Source organism: Salmo trutta, chromosome 8, assembly GCF_901001165.1.
Source record: "Salmo trutta chromosome 8, fSalTru1.1, whole genome shotgun sequence".
NCBI classification, from domain to species: Eukaryota; Metazoa; Chordata; class Actinopteri; order Salmoniformes; family Salmonidae; genus Salmo; species Salmo trutta.
The window spans coordinates 30,855,397-30,873,030 of record NC_042964.1 but is presented as its reverse complement, the minus strand read 5'-3'; the positions used below and the strand labels follow the sequence as shown (position 1 = coordinate 30,873,030).

Here is a 17,634-nt window from a genome sequence, read left to right as displayed (position 1 = left end):
CTGCTTGTGCGGCTTTCAAGTTGTATTAAGCGTGCGTCAATGTTCCCTTAATGGTTGCTGGTGTTACGTTATATAGGCAGCATGTAAACAATCAGTCTTCTTCTTCTCCTCCTTCTGTCCTTCTTTCCTTCTTCTCCAAACTTCCACAGTATCATCACCACTGCACAGTACCATGGTTTGTCATATGTTGTCAGAGCCTTGTCCAGTTGGAGCACCCAGGGCTTTAACGATAACACTAGGAATGGATCGCTCTCCGAGTTCCAGCTGTTCAATAGGCATTTCCCATCATTTATCTCCCCTCCTTTCTCATTAACCCAGCCCACCTCTCTCTCTGTCTCTCTTTCTCCCTCTCTCTCTCTCTCTCTCTCTCTCCATCTCTCCACTCCAGTAACAAAAGGAGGATGCTTCTCTGCTCACCCTAATCTTCTCTACTTACACTGCCGTTATTTTCATTAGCTCATCTTTCCTCATCTCTCCAGACAAGTTTCTTTCTTTCCCAGATGTTTTTATTTTTCTGTGAATTGGTCATCTGCTGGCTTTGTGACAGACAGGGGGTTGTTTTCTCTTCCTGCACGGAGGCAAACGGAAGCAAATAAAAGGAGCGCTGTAGAGAAAGGTGCTGCACCGATCGCCCCTGGGTGCTACTATCATATAGGAGACATAAACATGAGTCGGGGTGTGTGTGCGCCTCATCCCCTGCACACCTGATAGCTTCAATATGGCTCCCACTCCTCCACTCTTTTTATTTTTGAACCTTTATTTAACCTTGGGAAGACATTGGGATTGACATGTTTTTTTTTCAAGTGAGCCCATGTAGTCTCTCTATAGACTGCCTCGTCACTTACGGTTGTGGAGATGGAGTCCTAATTTATGCATAAAACAATCAAGTGGGGTCACATGAGGATTTTAATTAGCCACAGGACCAGTACGAATTACTCCTACAGGATTTCCCATGTCCGCAGGCAGGGGCAGATGGATGCCACTAATACAATAACACTCCTGCAGTAGTGCTATTTACTTATTATGAATCACTACCCATAGACAAAGCTGGAAGGGACAGTATGTTAGTCATAGTATGTTAGATGTTTGTTTAGCATGAGAAAATCTCTCCCCCTTCTCTTCCCCTTTCCTCCCCCCACCTCCTCCCGATCCTCATCTCCTCTCTTCCACTCTCCTCTCCTCTCTCTGCTTCTTCTCTCCTCTCTCTGATAATGATCCAGCTAATAACACAGTCAGACATGAAATGGCTTGCTACAAAGTCCTCATAGTCACTTCCTTAGGGATTTCCTGCTTTACCGTTACTTGAGAAGAGCTGAATTTCTATCCGTTACTTTAATGTTGCTTTTAGATAAGGTTTCAAGGCAAGCTTAGCTAAAAATTGACCATATTAAAAGTCAAAGTCTCTCTCTCCGTATCTGTTGAAAGATGAGCTTTTCGGGTTTGAGCTGGGTTAAAGCGACAATAAGCAGTAGAAACAATAACAAAGCGCAATCCCTGCCCCTATTTCGGTAAAAAGCTGAGGGATGGGGCTGGAGAAATGTAAACTGTCTCAAATTCATAGACAGATATATGTCTATGAATTGATATGATATCAGCTTTATTGTTTTAACCATGTTTTGAGGATATACAGTGTTTGTTTGCATTTACTTTGTTTACAAACATTGGTTTACAAACAAGCTTATATTTGGGTACTGATGGGGGTACAACAGTTGAACTAAGCTCATGAGTTATTTATAAGTTATATTCTTTAAGAAACAGATGGGTACATATCATTAATTTATTAGTGAAAAATTGATGTAGCAACTGCTGATTACCTCTTTAAGGTCAGAACGGCTGGCTAGTTTTCCTGGAACATGCATCGCCAGGGGCAACACCTGGAGCCAATGGGGTGATGTTTCACTCTTACCTCACTGTGCACACTCATCTGTGATTGGTGCAGAAGCTTCAGCTGACCTTTTAGCGAGAGCCCTCTGCATTATAATGGGAATAATTAGATTGTATCTCTGAGTTGTATCTCCACTGATTTACAGTCTCTGAGTTATATGGAAATGACTGAGTAATATTTCATTTCAGACTAGGATACATTTCTCTACTCCTCTTTTTTATTTTTCTCTCTTTATCCATCTCCTTCCACTGTTTCTGTCTGTCCTCACACTCTGAACGAGGTGGAAACTCTGTGTGTGTGTGTGTGTGTGTGTGTGTGTGTGTGTGTGTGTGTGTGTGTGTGTGTGTGTGTGAGGAGAGATCCATAATTCAGGCTGGCGGGCCAGTCTGTCTGTCTCCCTCTTGGCACAGAGAGCTGGACCAGATATGACTCCAATACACCACTGTCTCACCTCCTCTTCTCCTTGAAGACTTGTCCCCCTGTTCCTTTCTCTGAATATTAAACTGTCTCCTCTCCACTGACTTCTGCAGCGTACCAATGCTCTTAAATATTGAGTGGTACATCTTGGCACTGAATTATACTGAGGGAAAAATACTTGAATTCATGTAACATGAGTTACATTACAATTCAGTGAAGTTAAAACATATGTTTGATGCAGGATAGCCCAGTATAATGTGCACATTGACTTACACTAGCAGATGTAACTTTTTACCCCTACACAAATATTCTTTAATAAATGCGCTCAATGGCTTCCGGGTTAAGCGAGCAATGTGTCAAGAAGCAGTGCGGCTTGGCGGGGTCGTGTTTCAGAGGACGCATGGCTCTCAACATTCGCCTCTCCCGAGTCCGTACGAGAGTTGCAACGATGGGACAAGACTGTAACTACCAATTGGATATCATAAAATTGGGTTGAAAAAAGATATATAATAAGAAATGGGCTCAAACACATTCTTCGCATGCATGCAAAACGAAGCATAAATGAGTGATTTAACACTACATTTGTCATTTATCTCAGGGGGAATGATGCAAGCATCCCTCTACTCACTCTGCTCCTTCCTTATTCCTCCTTCCTCTCATCCTCCCTCTCTCCTCCCCTCCACCCCTAGACTCTATCTGCCCTAACATGAGGCGACAGCGCCGTACTTCAGGCATCACTCCCCACCCACCCCTTCCTCTCCCAGCAGTAGACCCAGGCTGTGTGTGTCTGTGTGGACTAGAGAGTAGCGTAAATCCCGACCAGGGCCCTATCCATCCATACCCGCCTCATCATGGCTCCTAGCCTGACCTAAACCACAGCCCCAACGCAGGCAGAGTGGCTCGGAGCTGGGGAGAGGAGAGCACAGAGCCCCTGGTCTGGTTCTCCCCCTCCCTCACAATGAGTAAACAGGCTTCTTCAGGTCTGCTGCACTAACATGTGTCTGTGGGCTGTGCAGTGCACTCCACATTGCGTCACAGGGTGACAAGTGTAATGGTTACTTACAGTACCTGATCTATTCAAATACAGGAGGTGGTGGAGAGGGCAAGAGGATGTGTGAGCTACAGCGCACGGCACGCACAGCACACATCAGTACTGTGTGCACTCATCTGTTGAACCTGTTGTTTGTCTTGACTTCTTGGGATTAGAAAGTTACCTCTCTCTATTTAAATTTGATTTTGTTTCTTCAGGCACCAAGGGCAAGGACTGGTTTCAACTTGCCTGCTTGCTTGAGCTATGATAATCAGAACATTATTGTGTTTACTAAAGTTCATTAAGCCAATGGTTTATGGTGTGTGTGTGTGTCTATGCTAGCGTGTGGTAAATTAATAATTACTCTCCTCTTGCTTTTGCCTTCCAGGACCCAGATTAATTTCACAGTGGCAATTGATTTCACCGCTTCAAACGGTGAGCAACACACACACACACACACACTCAACACTTCTCCTAATGCTCGACCAGGGCTGTTTAAATGTATGCATATGGGATGATCTGTAATAGCCCTACTACATTATTGCAGGGCAGACTAAAACCTAATGCTGTAAAAGAGATGATAGCTTAGTGGTGATAACAGGAATGAATGTGCCTCTCTTGTATATTTTAATGTGTACCTGTTATAGCAAGGCTGGAAGGAAATGACCTATCTCTTAGACATTATAGTGAGGTTGACTGGGACTACCATATCTCTTAGATAACGACAGATGGTTCAATTCAAAGGTAGACCTACTGATATCTCATAAGCGTGGGGTTATTGCTTCCTTGTTTTTATTTGACGAGGTCCGATTATATGATGTGCAGGAGTTGATGTTGTGGATGTGTGTCCAATAGGGCCGCTAAAAGATCTAAAGTTCATATGTCACTATACTCATAACCACTACAGCCAGTGTGCTATAAAGTGAAATGATTCTCCTGCTCATATTGGTCATGTAATTATGCATGTCACTCACGCTGTACCCACTACCCAGAGTCTTATATAGAGGGAAAGGCAGGGAAAGAGATCTAACACGGTCTCTAGTGAAATAGTGTTTTATGCTGTCTAAAAGTATCACAGTTTTGGTTGAACTCACAACTACCTTTCTGTATGGGCAAAACTCCGATAACACCCTATTCCACATATAATGCACCACTTTCTACCATAAAGAGCATGGGCTAGCAGTGCACTAAAATGGGGAATGGAGTTAAATTTGAGACACAGCCGTTCCTTTCTATATCTGGCTCTGTTGTTCCATTATTGTACCTTGTTATTACTGTCCCATTATTTACCATTACTGTACCTGTTTCCCAGGCAACCCAGCCCAGCCCACCTCCCTCCACTACATGAGTCCTTACCAGATGAATGCCTATGCCATGGCCCTGAAGGCTGTAGGGGAGATCATCCAGGACTACGACAGTGATAAGATGTTCCCTGCTTTGGGCTTCGGAGCCAAGCTGCCCCCCGACGGACGGGTCTCACATGAGTTCGCCCTGGTAAGTGACCTCTAACCCCTGACTTCTAACCCCCTAAACCCTGATAAGATAATCCCTGCTCTTGGCTTCAGAGAGGTTGGAAGAAAACCAGTGGATGGGTACCCCAACACCAGAGTTGTTCAGTCCTGGCTCAGTTGGTTAAATTGTGGGTTTGCTCCCTGCATGGACCACATATACTTCATGCGTTTACCGTGGTTACAGGCTTGTTTTGTTAACATCTGGTCAAAAGCTGCAGATGCACCCATCGAAGCGTAAGCAATTAGACAAGTGAAAGAGCGACAAAACCCTAAGCAAACTCCACCTATCTGGCACTCCAGGCAGGCTCAAACGCTCAAAGTTTCAATGTCTCCTTAGTGGCTGTATTGTAGAGGCTTAGGATGCCAAGTCCTAAAAACAAATACTACCACTGAGTTATATGACTGCCAAGGAGAACAGTAACTGTCCTCTCTGTAAGGAAAAACCATTGATCACAGACAGCCCTCCCTCCCAAGCCCTCCCTCCACCTCTCTCTCCTTCCCTCTTCAGCTCTACAGAGTACTGTAAACAGTAGGATACCACTCAGACAGGAACATGCCTCCAGCATGCTCAGCAGGGATTTCCCATATCTCTGACTGGGCCTAAAGTTGTATTTATCCTCCTCTCCCTCTCTTCTTTCCTAGTTCTCCTACTTCATTCCCCTGCTTCAGAATTTAATTAGAAAGAGCTTACATTTTTCTTTTTAGATTCTTCTCTTTTTTAATTTTATTCTCCTGCTTGAATGGGATTGATGAAAGATGTTTAACTACCCTCCTTCTCTTTTTGTGTCTTCCAGAATGGCAATCCCCAAAACCCATACTGTGCAGGTATAGATGGAGTGATGGAGGCATATTACCAGAGCCTGAAGTCTGTCTGCCTCTACGGCCCAACCAACTTCTCTCCTGTCATCAACCATGTGGCCAGGTAAGGGGGCTATGAGGAACAAAGCTGGACTTGAAAGAGCTTTAAGGTCACTTTTCGATTCATTTCAGTGAATTTGTGAACCAAATTGAAATTCAATTTATGATTTGAAAATTATATTACCCACGGTTTTCTATTTTGGAGTTTTTAGATTCACTCCCTGAACTGACTGAATACACATAGCAGGGTGATAAAAACAGAGGGCGACATCTATAGGTCTTCCTTCATTAAATTTCAGATCACATTCCTACCAATGCACACCTAAACCTCCCAGGCATGAGAGAGCCATATGTCTATATAGAGCCATATGTCATGATTCCTGAGTCCTGAGTAGATCAATACTAACTAAGATGGCCTGAACGTGTGTATCGATCCACTGTCCTCTGTGTTCCAATGAGAGCCATTCGCGACGCAGGCTGTATGTTGTGATTGAGTTGTTTCCCTGATAGCAGAAAGGACAACAGAGGAGGTCTGCAGACTAACAGAGAGTTAACTGAGATGGATCAACTTTTATAAGTGCAAGTAGATGTTTCAGTACATAACTCATAGAGTATTATACTAAGAATAAGTTGGTGACAGTGTTTTGGCCACACGGTCAGACTAACGGACACTTAAAACTGAGATTCTTCAACTCTTAAAAGTGCGACTATGCTTCTCAGGGCATGCACAGCTCACAGAGATCATTTCACAAATAAACAGTGTGACAACATTCCACCGTAGAACTTTAAGCTGTTAAATAAAAAAGTAGTTTTTTGCTTTTGTCACGTTCTGTTCTTTAGTTAACCTGTAAACGTGTTGTTTGTGTGAGTGAACAATGACTTCACAGTCCTTCCCACACAAATACATGCGCGCGCGTTCACACACACATAGTCCTTAAGCCTTAATGAGTTTTCCTTAATGAAGTAAAGGTGCTGTCAGAAGACTTGAGATTAACAGATGTGTGTGTGTGTGTGTGTGTGTGTGTGTGTGTGTGTGTGTGTGTGTGTGTGTGTGTGTGTGTGTGTGTGTGTGTGTGTGTGTGTGTGTGTGTGTGTGTGTGTGTGTGTCCACATGCATGTGTGTGTGCCTGTTTGTTGTTGCTCGGAAGCCAAGTTAGAAATACTGAGTTGAGGGGTGACAACCCAGTGCAAAATTTGTGTGTGGCTTTCAGAATCCACAATCATTAGTGCCATCCTAGAACACTACCTTACCCCTCTCCTCCCTTCTCCTCACCTCTCCCCTCACTTCCAGGCACCGCTGTCATGTCAGCCTCCTTTCCTCTCATCTACTCTGTCTCATCTCCTCGTTTCGCCGTGTGCCACTCGCCCCCACGTTTTAATAATAACCGCTCCGTTCCTTCTCTGCCTTGCCTCACGCTCCTCGCAGTTTAATAACTGTTCAGTTGACTTTTCTGTCTTCGTCTCTGTGTCTGACGCTGCAAGCATCTGATGTTCTCTCGCCGTACACCTTACGTGCGTTTGAGAAGCACAGGAAGCAGTCAGAGGCTAGGGCCCATGTTGTGTAAAGTAGGTGCCAGAAATAATATCACTACCCAGCCAGTTCATGAAAGGTTACATCTGGTCGAAATAAAGACAATTGTATAATGTAGGGTTTTATGGATAATATAAACACTTGTGTGGCTCACCTATGTACTCTGTGTTTATCTCTCCTGTCTGTAGGTATGCTGCGTCAGTGAATGATGGCTCTCAGTACTTCGTCCTTCTCATCATTACAGATGGAGTCATCTCAGACATGGCCCAGACCAAGGAGTCCATCGTCAACGTAAGAACAACAACCGCTAAGCAATGTTCCCACTTTGGCGAAGACCCCATTCACGGTAAACCCTGCATATGTCGGCTCAATCGGAATGACCTTTAAATGGACAATTTTCCAAATCCACGATCTGATTGAATCCCGACCTTAGTCACTAGATGGCAGTTCCTAGATAAACAAGTAAACAAGACATTCTGAAAAACTCATCTATCATTCCTCAGCTCTGGGGTAACACCTCAGTCAAACTAACTCATCTCCATCAAAGATGGAGAGAGCAGGGGCAGGGTTATGGCACACACACACACACACACACACAGAAAGACACAAGTACACACACACATGAACACACACACACACGTTAAAGTGTTGGGGGAGTTGAGGGACTTTTATTTATTTATTTATTTATTTTCTCATCCCCAACTTCCAAGAGGTGTTCCTGTCCCAAGCAGCCCTCAGGAAGATGCTACATCTCACAGACACACGCCATGAATATTTACACACACACACACACAGACACAGCTTGGGGTGAATCAACTTTATTGTATAGGCTGTAGGCTGTATAGGTGCTCAGTCAACGTCACTCATAAAACTCCTTTCTCAGACTGTCTGACAGAATCCTATGAATATTTATCCTGTGTGACAGACTCAACGTTATGTCACAGACATAATGGGGAGAATATGGGACTCAACTTTGTTTCCTCGTGTCCTATCCAGGCATCGTGTCTTCCCATGTCGATTATCATCGTAGGAGTGGGACCAGCAGAATTTGATGGTAAGAAACACACAAACACACACAGATGCGCAAATGCACGTACATGCATATGCACACACGCACGTGCACACACACACACACACACACACACACACACACACCACTGAGCAGATGATGACTACAGTATCATGTTTCTCCTCAGCGATGGTCGAGTTGGACGGGGATGAAGTGAGGATCTCGTCGAGAGGAAGATATGCGGAGAGGGACATTGTTCAGGTACGCCGTGTTCCTTCTGTTTGTTCCACTGCTAGGCTGCAAGATGCATGGAGTCAAATAGGTAGGGTTTTGGGAGCATTAGAATATGCCTCACAAACAAATAAACTGTCTGCATCCATCTGGATGCTATTGTACAAAGGGCTTTATAAAAACACTTGATTGATTGCAAAGCACAGCACAGAACAGTCAGGGCTATGGACAGAGGCTACAACATACTGTTTATATGCACATATTGATGATCAATAGCAGTAGAATCTAGAAACTAGAAGTACTAGAAAACATATTGGGAAGGAAATCCGAACGGGGGAATCAACAGAATCATACATAAAACGAAAAAAAGACATTTACACAGATAGTAGTGCTCATACATTAGAGTTAACATCTGTGTCGTTAGACAGACAGACATCTGGTCTGAGTTCAGATCCTTCCCACCTGCTCTGCTCTCCCTCATCAGGCCAGATGGACAGAAACCCCGCAGAGGCCCCAGCCCTAATCTCTGTTAACCCAGAAGTAAAATCTTGCATAATTTGGTCAGCTGCTTGATTAACTTCTGTGATCATACTTGTTAGAAATTGAGAGTTTTGGCAAAATTGAAGTCTCCACCCTCGCAAAAGGAAATTCTCAGCCAAAGCCTCCCCTTATACCCCCCCCCCCCCCCTTCCTATCCGTGTGGGCACATGCACGAAGCACTCGAGGCGAAGAAATTTAAGCACAGCCTTCGCCCAAATCCTGATACATCCAAATAACCTGTGACGCATCATATTCAGTCCTGTCTACACACAGAATATGCCCACAGGACATTACCCCAGCCCTGATGTGGCTTGCCTCCATGCTACATTAGCCCTGATGTGGCTAGCCTCCATGCTACATTAACCCTGATGTGGCTAGCCTCCATGCTACATGAGTCCTGATGTGGCTAGCCTCCATGCTATGCTATTGTGACAAATGGCTAGCCTCCATGCTATTCCAAATGGTTAGCCACCATTATATGATAATAGCCTATTAGGCACCGTTTCCTATCAGGGCTTCCCCTGCTCTGTTCTCTCTTCCTCCCTCTTTACTTCCCTCTTTCCTCCTCCTCCTTCTCATCCTCCTCTTTCCCTCTTCCCTCACCTCCCTCCCTCTGTGTGGATGATATGATAGAGGGCTAGATCATTACGCTCCCCCTGCTCATTAGTGAGCCTTGTTAACACAGAGAGAACATCAAGGCTGCTCTGCTGTGGACCTGGCTAGGAGGTCTACACACACACACACACACACACACACACACACATATTAGGAGGCCCGTTCAGCTCTGTTCTGCTCTTTCTAGCCCACTCACGCCCTCACAATCTGTCAGTCTAGATAGTTAGCTGCCTCTACACACACAGACAGGCAGGACCCCTATGAAAGACACTTCTGTGATAAAACTGTCTCTGCCCCCAGCCTCATTAGTTCAGATATGAAAGAGACTGAGCGTTCGCTAGCAATGCACTGTACATAGCAACAAGAGATGAGCGAAACGAAAGGCTTTGATAGCTGATTAGCTAGGCCTATTTCACCTCGCTCTGAACTTGCCAACTGTTATGAATAAATGAATGCTTTACTTGTACTGTGGGTCTAAAAAGTCTCAACATAGGTTTTTCAAAGGTCTTTGGAAGTATTTTACAGAATTCACACATAATGGCCTAACACCTACTATATATTGCCTATACTTTTATTTTAGTAAATAGTTAGTATATATTATAGTATATTTCTCCAGCTCCATTTCTTCTCTCTGTCTGTTTTCCAGTTAAGATTCAGCGTATAGTAGCTAAACAAACCTGTATATTGACTGTACTGTAACTAGTTTCAGCCCTGTTAATGTCTTTCTCTTGTCATCCAGTTTGTCCCGTTCAGAGACTACGTCGACCGGACAGGGAACCACATCCTGAGTATGGCCCGTCTAGCCAAGGATGTCCTGGCTGAGATCCCTGACCAGTTCCTCTCCTACATGAGGACCAGAGGCATCAAGCCCTTGCCCGCACCCCCTCCCTACACACCCCCAGGGTACCCTGTCCAGAGCCCCGATGGACACCCATTAAATACCCCCCCAGGACACCCCCTGCAGACGCAGATCTGAAGGGTGCGGAGATGCCCCCTGGTCCCAAACAACACCTCTTCAAATATTTCTTTGTCTCTCTCCTCTCTTCATCACTCACTCAGTGATAGGAGAGGCCTTCTTGGCTTTCTCGCTCTCTCTCATTGCACTAATGGAGACTGACTCTGGCAGAATGTTTTTACTGAGCGGTTCTAAAGGGTTCTACTTTGGAACGGGCAGATGGAGTCAATAAGGGCATGTTTACTTTCATTGTCAAGCGTTCCTCTGTCTGGACTTTCTGTAAATCGGCAAATGGAGACACTCTCTGGGACACAAGATAGACAGAGTCTGGTCTTCCCAGCTCACCTGGCATGGAATGACAGAGTCAAGGAAAGGATGAATGATGGAAGGAAGAATGAATGGAGGATAGGAAGGAATTTCCTGGGGACTGGCCTTTTCAGGAGCAGAGTGGCGAAAAGGTTCTATAGTCTCTGGATGTGGAATCACTTGACTGTTGTACTGGAAATATATTTCCTTCTCTCTCCCTCTATCTCTCTCTACTCTGTCTCTCTATTCTTCCAACTCTCACTCAATGTTTACAGTACATGTTAATGAAAATGATTTTTATCATTGGACACTTTTATATAGTATTCATACTTCTTTCAGTATGAAACTTTGGAATATCAATCGATATTCTCTCTCTTTATCTCGCAGCGTGCAGTTCCAATACAGTGCAGGTCCAAGTAGCCACTGTATTGTACTGTACTATACTATGTGTCCGTTTGCATGAGTGTATCGTCAGAGCATGCATTGTGGTCCTGCACTTCCTTGCCTGTCACTGCTCTCAGGCTTTGGGGTTCCATGTTTTTAACTTTTAACTCTGTTGTTGAAGCGCATTCTGCTCCTTTCTAAACTGCCTTGGCGATAGGGTGCCCATGCCAGCCACGCTGCGAGTGCCCACGGGTTTTCTCACTGTGTCGAGAACAACAGTGACTCAACCAACAGCATATTCCCTTCCAATCCATTTAAATAACAACACCTGCTCTCAGATCCAGTTTGAGACAACAGCAGAAGCCCAGTGGTCAAAAACAGTAACACAAATGCTTTCCTTCTGTTTGGTTCTTGTTCTTTTGTGTTATTATTACATTTACATTTTAGTCATTTAGCAGACGCTCTTATCCAGAGCGACTTACAGGAGCAATTAGGGTTAAGTGCCTTGCTCAAGGGCACGTCGACAGATTTTTCACCGAGTCGGCTCGGAGATTCGAACCAGCGACCTTTCGGTTACTGACCCAATGCTCTTAACCGCTTGTTTGCCTTGAAAGCTGATATTCTTAAGTAGATTGTTTTAAGTTGCCTTGTTAAGGTTATTTTATTGTTTTGAGTTGTGCCAATAAATATGTAATATTATTTAATTGTTATGGTGTTAAGCCCTGAGTGTGTTGGCCCTAGACGATGGTGTCTGGTGGTTGTCATGACAACTTGTTCTTCCTAAATATTGTAATTCTCATCCCATAATACCAATTGACAATACCAACTGAGGGCTAGGACTTTTTCCTCGGAGAGGAAAAACTCCTGGCCCGTAACCATTATACACAGTCAACCCACTCTTACTACTTACAGCCAGGGTATCCTCTTCAATCTGCTGTCTTAATGGGCTTAGAGTTTATATCAACTGCCTTTTAATTATTAATAATACTAATAATTATTATCATAATATAACTATTAGCTAGTGCTTGTATGGAGGTGGTGTGTAATTGATAACTTGATTGGTTACATATCAATATCCCTTATCAAATGAACAGACATTGCAACACCACATTTATGTGTTTCGCAGTTGTTGCCATTTTCATGTGTGTGCCACTGTCGGTCTGTTACCTGTCTGTCTGTTGCCATATCATTACTGATAGACCGATGCCCTTTGCCACAATTCAACCACATAGCAACTCCTCTGTTTCTCTCTCTGTGTAATTCCTCCTCCTGTCTCACTGCAGCTCAGTGGACGCAGCCTCACAGAGTACAATAGACTGTGTTTTAATGCTTAAATAGGATCGACTCCAAGCCAATAATATTTGGCATGGCAGGAGGAGAGGGGGATGAGAGAGGGGTGAGAGAGGGGGATATAGCCCAGTGGGTTATGTCATTGGAGGGTCGTTCCATGTCATTTCATCATACTATGTCAATGTTAAAGGAATAGTTCACCCAGATTTCAAAATTACACATTGGTTTCCATACACTGTAAGCAGTCTATGGGCAAAGTACAACAGCATCCCATTCTTTGGTTTTGTTTACCTGGCCACTGTTTTTAATTCCAACTTTTTAGCATTTGTCGCACAAATCCAATGCAAGTCAATGGTACCTATATTAGCATTTTCATGCTTCATATCCAAATCATCTTTGATAACATAATTGATTTGAACACGAAGTGTGAAAATGCCAATATATATCCTCTTTCTTGTGTTTTTTGAGGTGGAACGACCCTGGACAGAAGTAGACAAACAGGTCAACCCTCTGATGTAGTCAGAAGAGTACGGGGCATTAGTGCTACATGCCTGAGTCAACACAGTGCCAAACCTATACAGAGAGATGTTGGCTAGCCCAGAAAGAGAATAACCTCACTCAGTATATTCAACATGGCAGTCTGTCATTTTAACCTATACATTTTACACAACATATATTTGATAAGAAACTCTGCCTTGTTTAAAAAAAGACATACAGTAGCCACAAACTGTATTTTTCTTTTCTCTCACAACTTTCACTCATGTCTTCTTTCATCTTGTTTTTCTCACACATTTGAAAGCCTTCTGTAATTTGCTCTTTGCACCTGTAGTTGTAGCTAGTCTTGAGTCTGTGTGTCATATGAAACCCTAGCGAAGTCCATATAGTGCACCACATGGCTCTTGTCAAAAGAAATGCATTATGTGGGGAACAGCTAGTGTGTTATTTGAAACCCAGCTTGTCTGAGTCTGTACTGCAGTCTCCCACTGGGCTTGTAGCAGAGCAGAGCAGGAGGTATCATTAGGACTTTGGGTCACAGTCTAGAGATCGTTATAGGCTCCCATTAACCACCCACAGACTACTGACACAGTGTGGACACACACGTGTGCGTGTGCATATACACAGGCACTCGCACACGATCACACACGCTCACACACATACACACATACCGCTGAGACCATGGTCACCATCGTGGACTACTGACATTGTGTCATTTCTTAGTGCTTTCTCAGTTCACACTACTATGGAAAGGATCATTCTTTTCTTTCACTGCTTTGCTAGTGCCACAACTCTTGCCATCTGCTTGCCAAGCCCTCTCTCTCTGTGTGTGTGTGTGTGTGTGTGTGTGTGTGTGTGTGTGTGTGTGTGTGTGTGTGTGTGTGTGTGTGTGTACTTGCCGCCAGAGTTTTTACAGACCATGTGAGTTCACACACGTAGTCTTTGTTTACTAAAGATATACAAATAATATATTGTATGCTCATCATATCTACTTATAACGTGCACTATGTTTGCATGTACAGTTTTACATGAGATGCACCAGTTCTTTTTGTTATAATTGAGTGTTTTGGAAAAAGAAAATCTATGAAAATAACTGTACAAAATTGCCTTAAAAACGTTCACTGATTTCTTGGAATTTGTGCGATGCCTTCAGATATTGACTTGTTCTCTATTTTGTGTCAGTGTACAATATTTGCTTTTCTAGTGTATATTTCCTTTGCATAACTTCATTTATGGGGAAAAAAAATATATTGTATTTTTGGAATCAGTGGTAAATCAGATGAAAGCCTGACTGAAGTTCTGATTGTCTGGTAATCCATATTATAGATGACTATTTCTGTATTAAACTACTGATTTTTAAATAAACATTCTTACTAAACACTAACTTTCTGCTGAAGTTCTTTTCTTTGCATGCATTACTTTCTAAAAATTTTACAGAAAAGGAGAGGCGAGTTCTGAATAGATCACTCCAGCCTTCTCTTCTCCTCCTGGCTTCCAACAGTCTGTCTTCCAATGACTGTTTTGTGTGTTGGTGTGACGTTCTAATTGCAGAAGGAGAATATAGTTTGTTGGCCGACTGGCAAATAATTATTACTCTTGGCAGAGGATTCGGGAGGCTGAGGTCCTGAACAGGGACAAAGGATCACAGAGAGTTTGGACACAAAGATAAAATAAATAAATAACTAAGAAAACCATCTGTGGGTGGCAAGTATCGTGAATAAAAATATAAACATAACATGTTAAGTGTTGGTCCCATGTTTCATGAGCTGAAATAAAAGATCCCTGAAATGTTCCATATGCACAAAAAGCGTATTTCTCTAAAACACACACACACACACACACATAGCGTTTTAGCCAATTAGAGCTAACAGAGAGTATGTTATTGTCACACACAGCATGTATCTGTAATATTGTTTTTGAGTAGTTGAACAGTAAAACGGCAGCATGGAGTATCTTCTCGTTAATTAGAGGACTCAACCGATTCCAGCATGTTAATTAACTTTTGATGATAAGTTGTGGTATGTTTAATGAAGTCAACAGCTAGAAAATATATTCTCATTATAGGACACCCTGCGAGCTGCGTTCATTATTTACAGAGTGCTGTTATTCCCTATCATGAAGATGGCATTGAACTTGAACATTTTCATGTGAATTTTTTTTTCTCCCTTGACAGTGTTTGTGATTTAACTCAACTAACTCAACAAATTAGTTGAGTACTATACCTACGTATTCAATAAATCACTTCTTATGATAGTAACTACTCTGGAGTAAAATTATTTACAGGTTAACTCAGGTATGGGTTGGGGTCGCTCTGTATGCTGTTATTGTCTGTGCTCTGATACCTTTAGCAGTGAAATAAAACACTAACCAAATAAAACACAAAATGACCAGCTCCACTCCGTCTTTCCGCCTCATTAGGACTAATGCAGCCCGCGGCTGAATCAAGTTGCCTACACCTGGACTAGAGGGTGTCAGGCAGGGAGGCACAGTGTCACAGTGTGGCAGTGAACTAATGAGACAGAAGCTACAGGCCTTCCTCACAGATCACTGTCTCTACCAAAGATGATCTATTATATTGACAAGACCGTCAAGTGACCGCTCTAACAATGGAAATACATTTCCTCAAAGATGGGAGGCAGGCGGGAGGAGGCGAGATCAGGTGGGACCATTCTAGCCAATGAGATACGTGTGTGAACAACAGGCGCAAATAACTTGTTTTAATCAAAGTTGCTAGAATGCCACATGCATCCATTTATGTCAGTACATTTGTAACAGCCTAAACATTATGAAACTTCAATTCGATCAAATAAGGTTCACATCATTTGAAACACTCTCAGAAACCTCCATACAAAAAGAATCACCACTTATCTCACGTGAACAGATTTTGGGTGGAGTAAATCTTCTCGCTTCGCCTCTTCCCCTATGTCTCTACTTTCTCTCTCTCTCTCTTTCTCTCTCCTGTATTGTTTTAAAAGAGCAGAAGAGATTAATGGAAACCTTAACTGAAGGAGCGGAGAAGCAGGAAGTGGTTTGACTTCGGCTGCCAGATCTCATAAAGCCAGGATGTTCCAAAAGACAATAGAACTGGATATTCATGTTTTTTTTTACTGATTCATGATGAGGAAATGTGCTAGTCTCGTCATGATAGAGCTGTCTGTCTGGTACATTTATGGCATACAGACATGCATAGCTGCAAGAATGCTTCCTGCAAACACACAAGGCTATAACTATGACAGATGGCACAATCAATTGAATTGTTCACAAATCTTGGTTGGGTGTCAGTTAGATGACAGTATATCAATCTGTTATGACTCCATTGGGAAATATAAAGTTTTACAATAAATTAGGCTTATTACAACATTGTATTTACAGCAGAGATGATCCCAAAAGCAACTCCTAGAAAATACACCAGTAACATCCAATCCTGGGGGTTCATTTAAATAGACTTAATAAATGTACTATCAAACCACATTTAAAAAGACACATCAAAAAAATATTGGTTAGAGTGAATATTGTGAAATTACACTTATGGAAATGTGTCAGTTTTGATGTCATCACTATTATTCTACAATGTAGAAAAGAGTCAAAATAAAGAAAAACGCTTGAATGAGTAGGTGTGTCCAAACTTTTGACTGGTACTGTATATATATACTGCTCAAAAAAATAAAGGGAACACTTAAACAACACATCCTAGATCTGAATGAAATAAATAATCTTATTAAATACTTTTTTCTTTACAAAGTTGAATGTGCTGACAACAAAATCACACAAAAATAATCAATGGAAATCCAATTTATCAACCCATGGAGGTCTGGATTTGGAGTCACACTCAAAATTAAAGTGGAAAACCACACTACAGGCTGATCCAACTTTGATGTAATGTCCTTAAAACAAGTCAAAATGAGGCTCAGTAGTGTGTGTGGCCTCCACGTGCCTGTATGACCTCCCTACAACGCCTGGGCATGCTCCTGATGAGGTGGCGGATGGTCTCCTGAGGGATCTCCTCCCAGACCTGGACTAAAACATCCGCCAACTCCTGGACAGTCTGTGGTGCAACGTGGCATTGGTGGATGGAGGCGAGACATGATGTCCCAGATGTGCTCAATTGGATTCAGGTCTGGGGAACGGGCGGGCCAGTCCATAGCATCAATGCCTTCCTCTTGCAGGAACTGCTGACACACTCCAGCCACATGAGGTCTAGCATTGTCTTGCATTAGGAGGAACCCAGGGCCAACCGCACCAGCATATGGTCTCACAAGGGGTCTGAGGATCTCATCTCGGTACCTAATGGCAGTCAGGCTACCTCTGGCGAGCACATGGAGGGCTGTGCGGCCCCCCAAAGAAATGTCACCCCACACCATGACTGACCCACCGCCAAACCGGTCATGCTGGAGGATGTTGCAGGCAGCAGAACATTCTCCACGGCGTCTCCAGACTCTGTCACGTCTGTCACGTGCTCAGTGTGAACCTGCTTTTATCTGTGAAGAGCACAGGGCGCCAGTGGCGAATTTGCCAATCTTGGTGTTCTCTGGCAAATGCCAAACGTCCTGCACGGTGTTGGGCTGTAAGCACAACCC

The 17,634-nt window shown here is 43.2% G+C and overlaps 1 protein-coding gene across 1 annotated transcript in view; it reads left to right on the top strand.

Annotated features, from left to right (window-relative positions):
* LOC115198652 (copine-8) overlaps positions 1–14,441 on the top strand; it is a 129,620-nt gene extending 115,179 nt beyond the window's left edge. Inside the window, exons 14-20 of the mRNA XM_029760763.1 lie at positions 3,721–3,767; positions 4,645–4,826; positions 5,638–5,765; positions 7,421–7,523; positions 8,229–8,286; positions 8,429–8,502; positions 10,367–14,441. Of these exons, the coding sequence (XP_029616623.1) occupies positions 3,721–3,767; positions 4,645–4,826; positions 5,638–5,765; positions 7,421–7,523; positions 8,229–8,286; positions 8,429–8,502; positions 10,367–10,603 (829 nt within the window). The 3' untranslated portion in view covers positions 10,604–14,441. The remainder of the gene's footprint in view (positions 1–3,720; positions 3,768–4,644; positions 4,827–5,637; positions 5,766–7,420; positions 7,524–8,228; positions 8,287–8,428; positions 8,503–10,366) is intronic.
* The last annotated feature ends 3,193 nt before the right edge of the window (positions 14,442–17,634 follow it).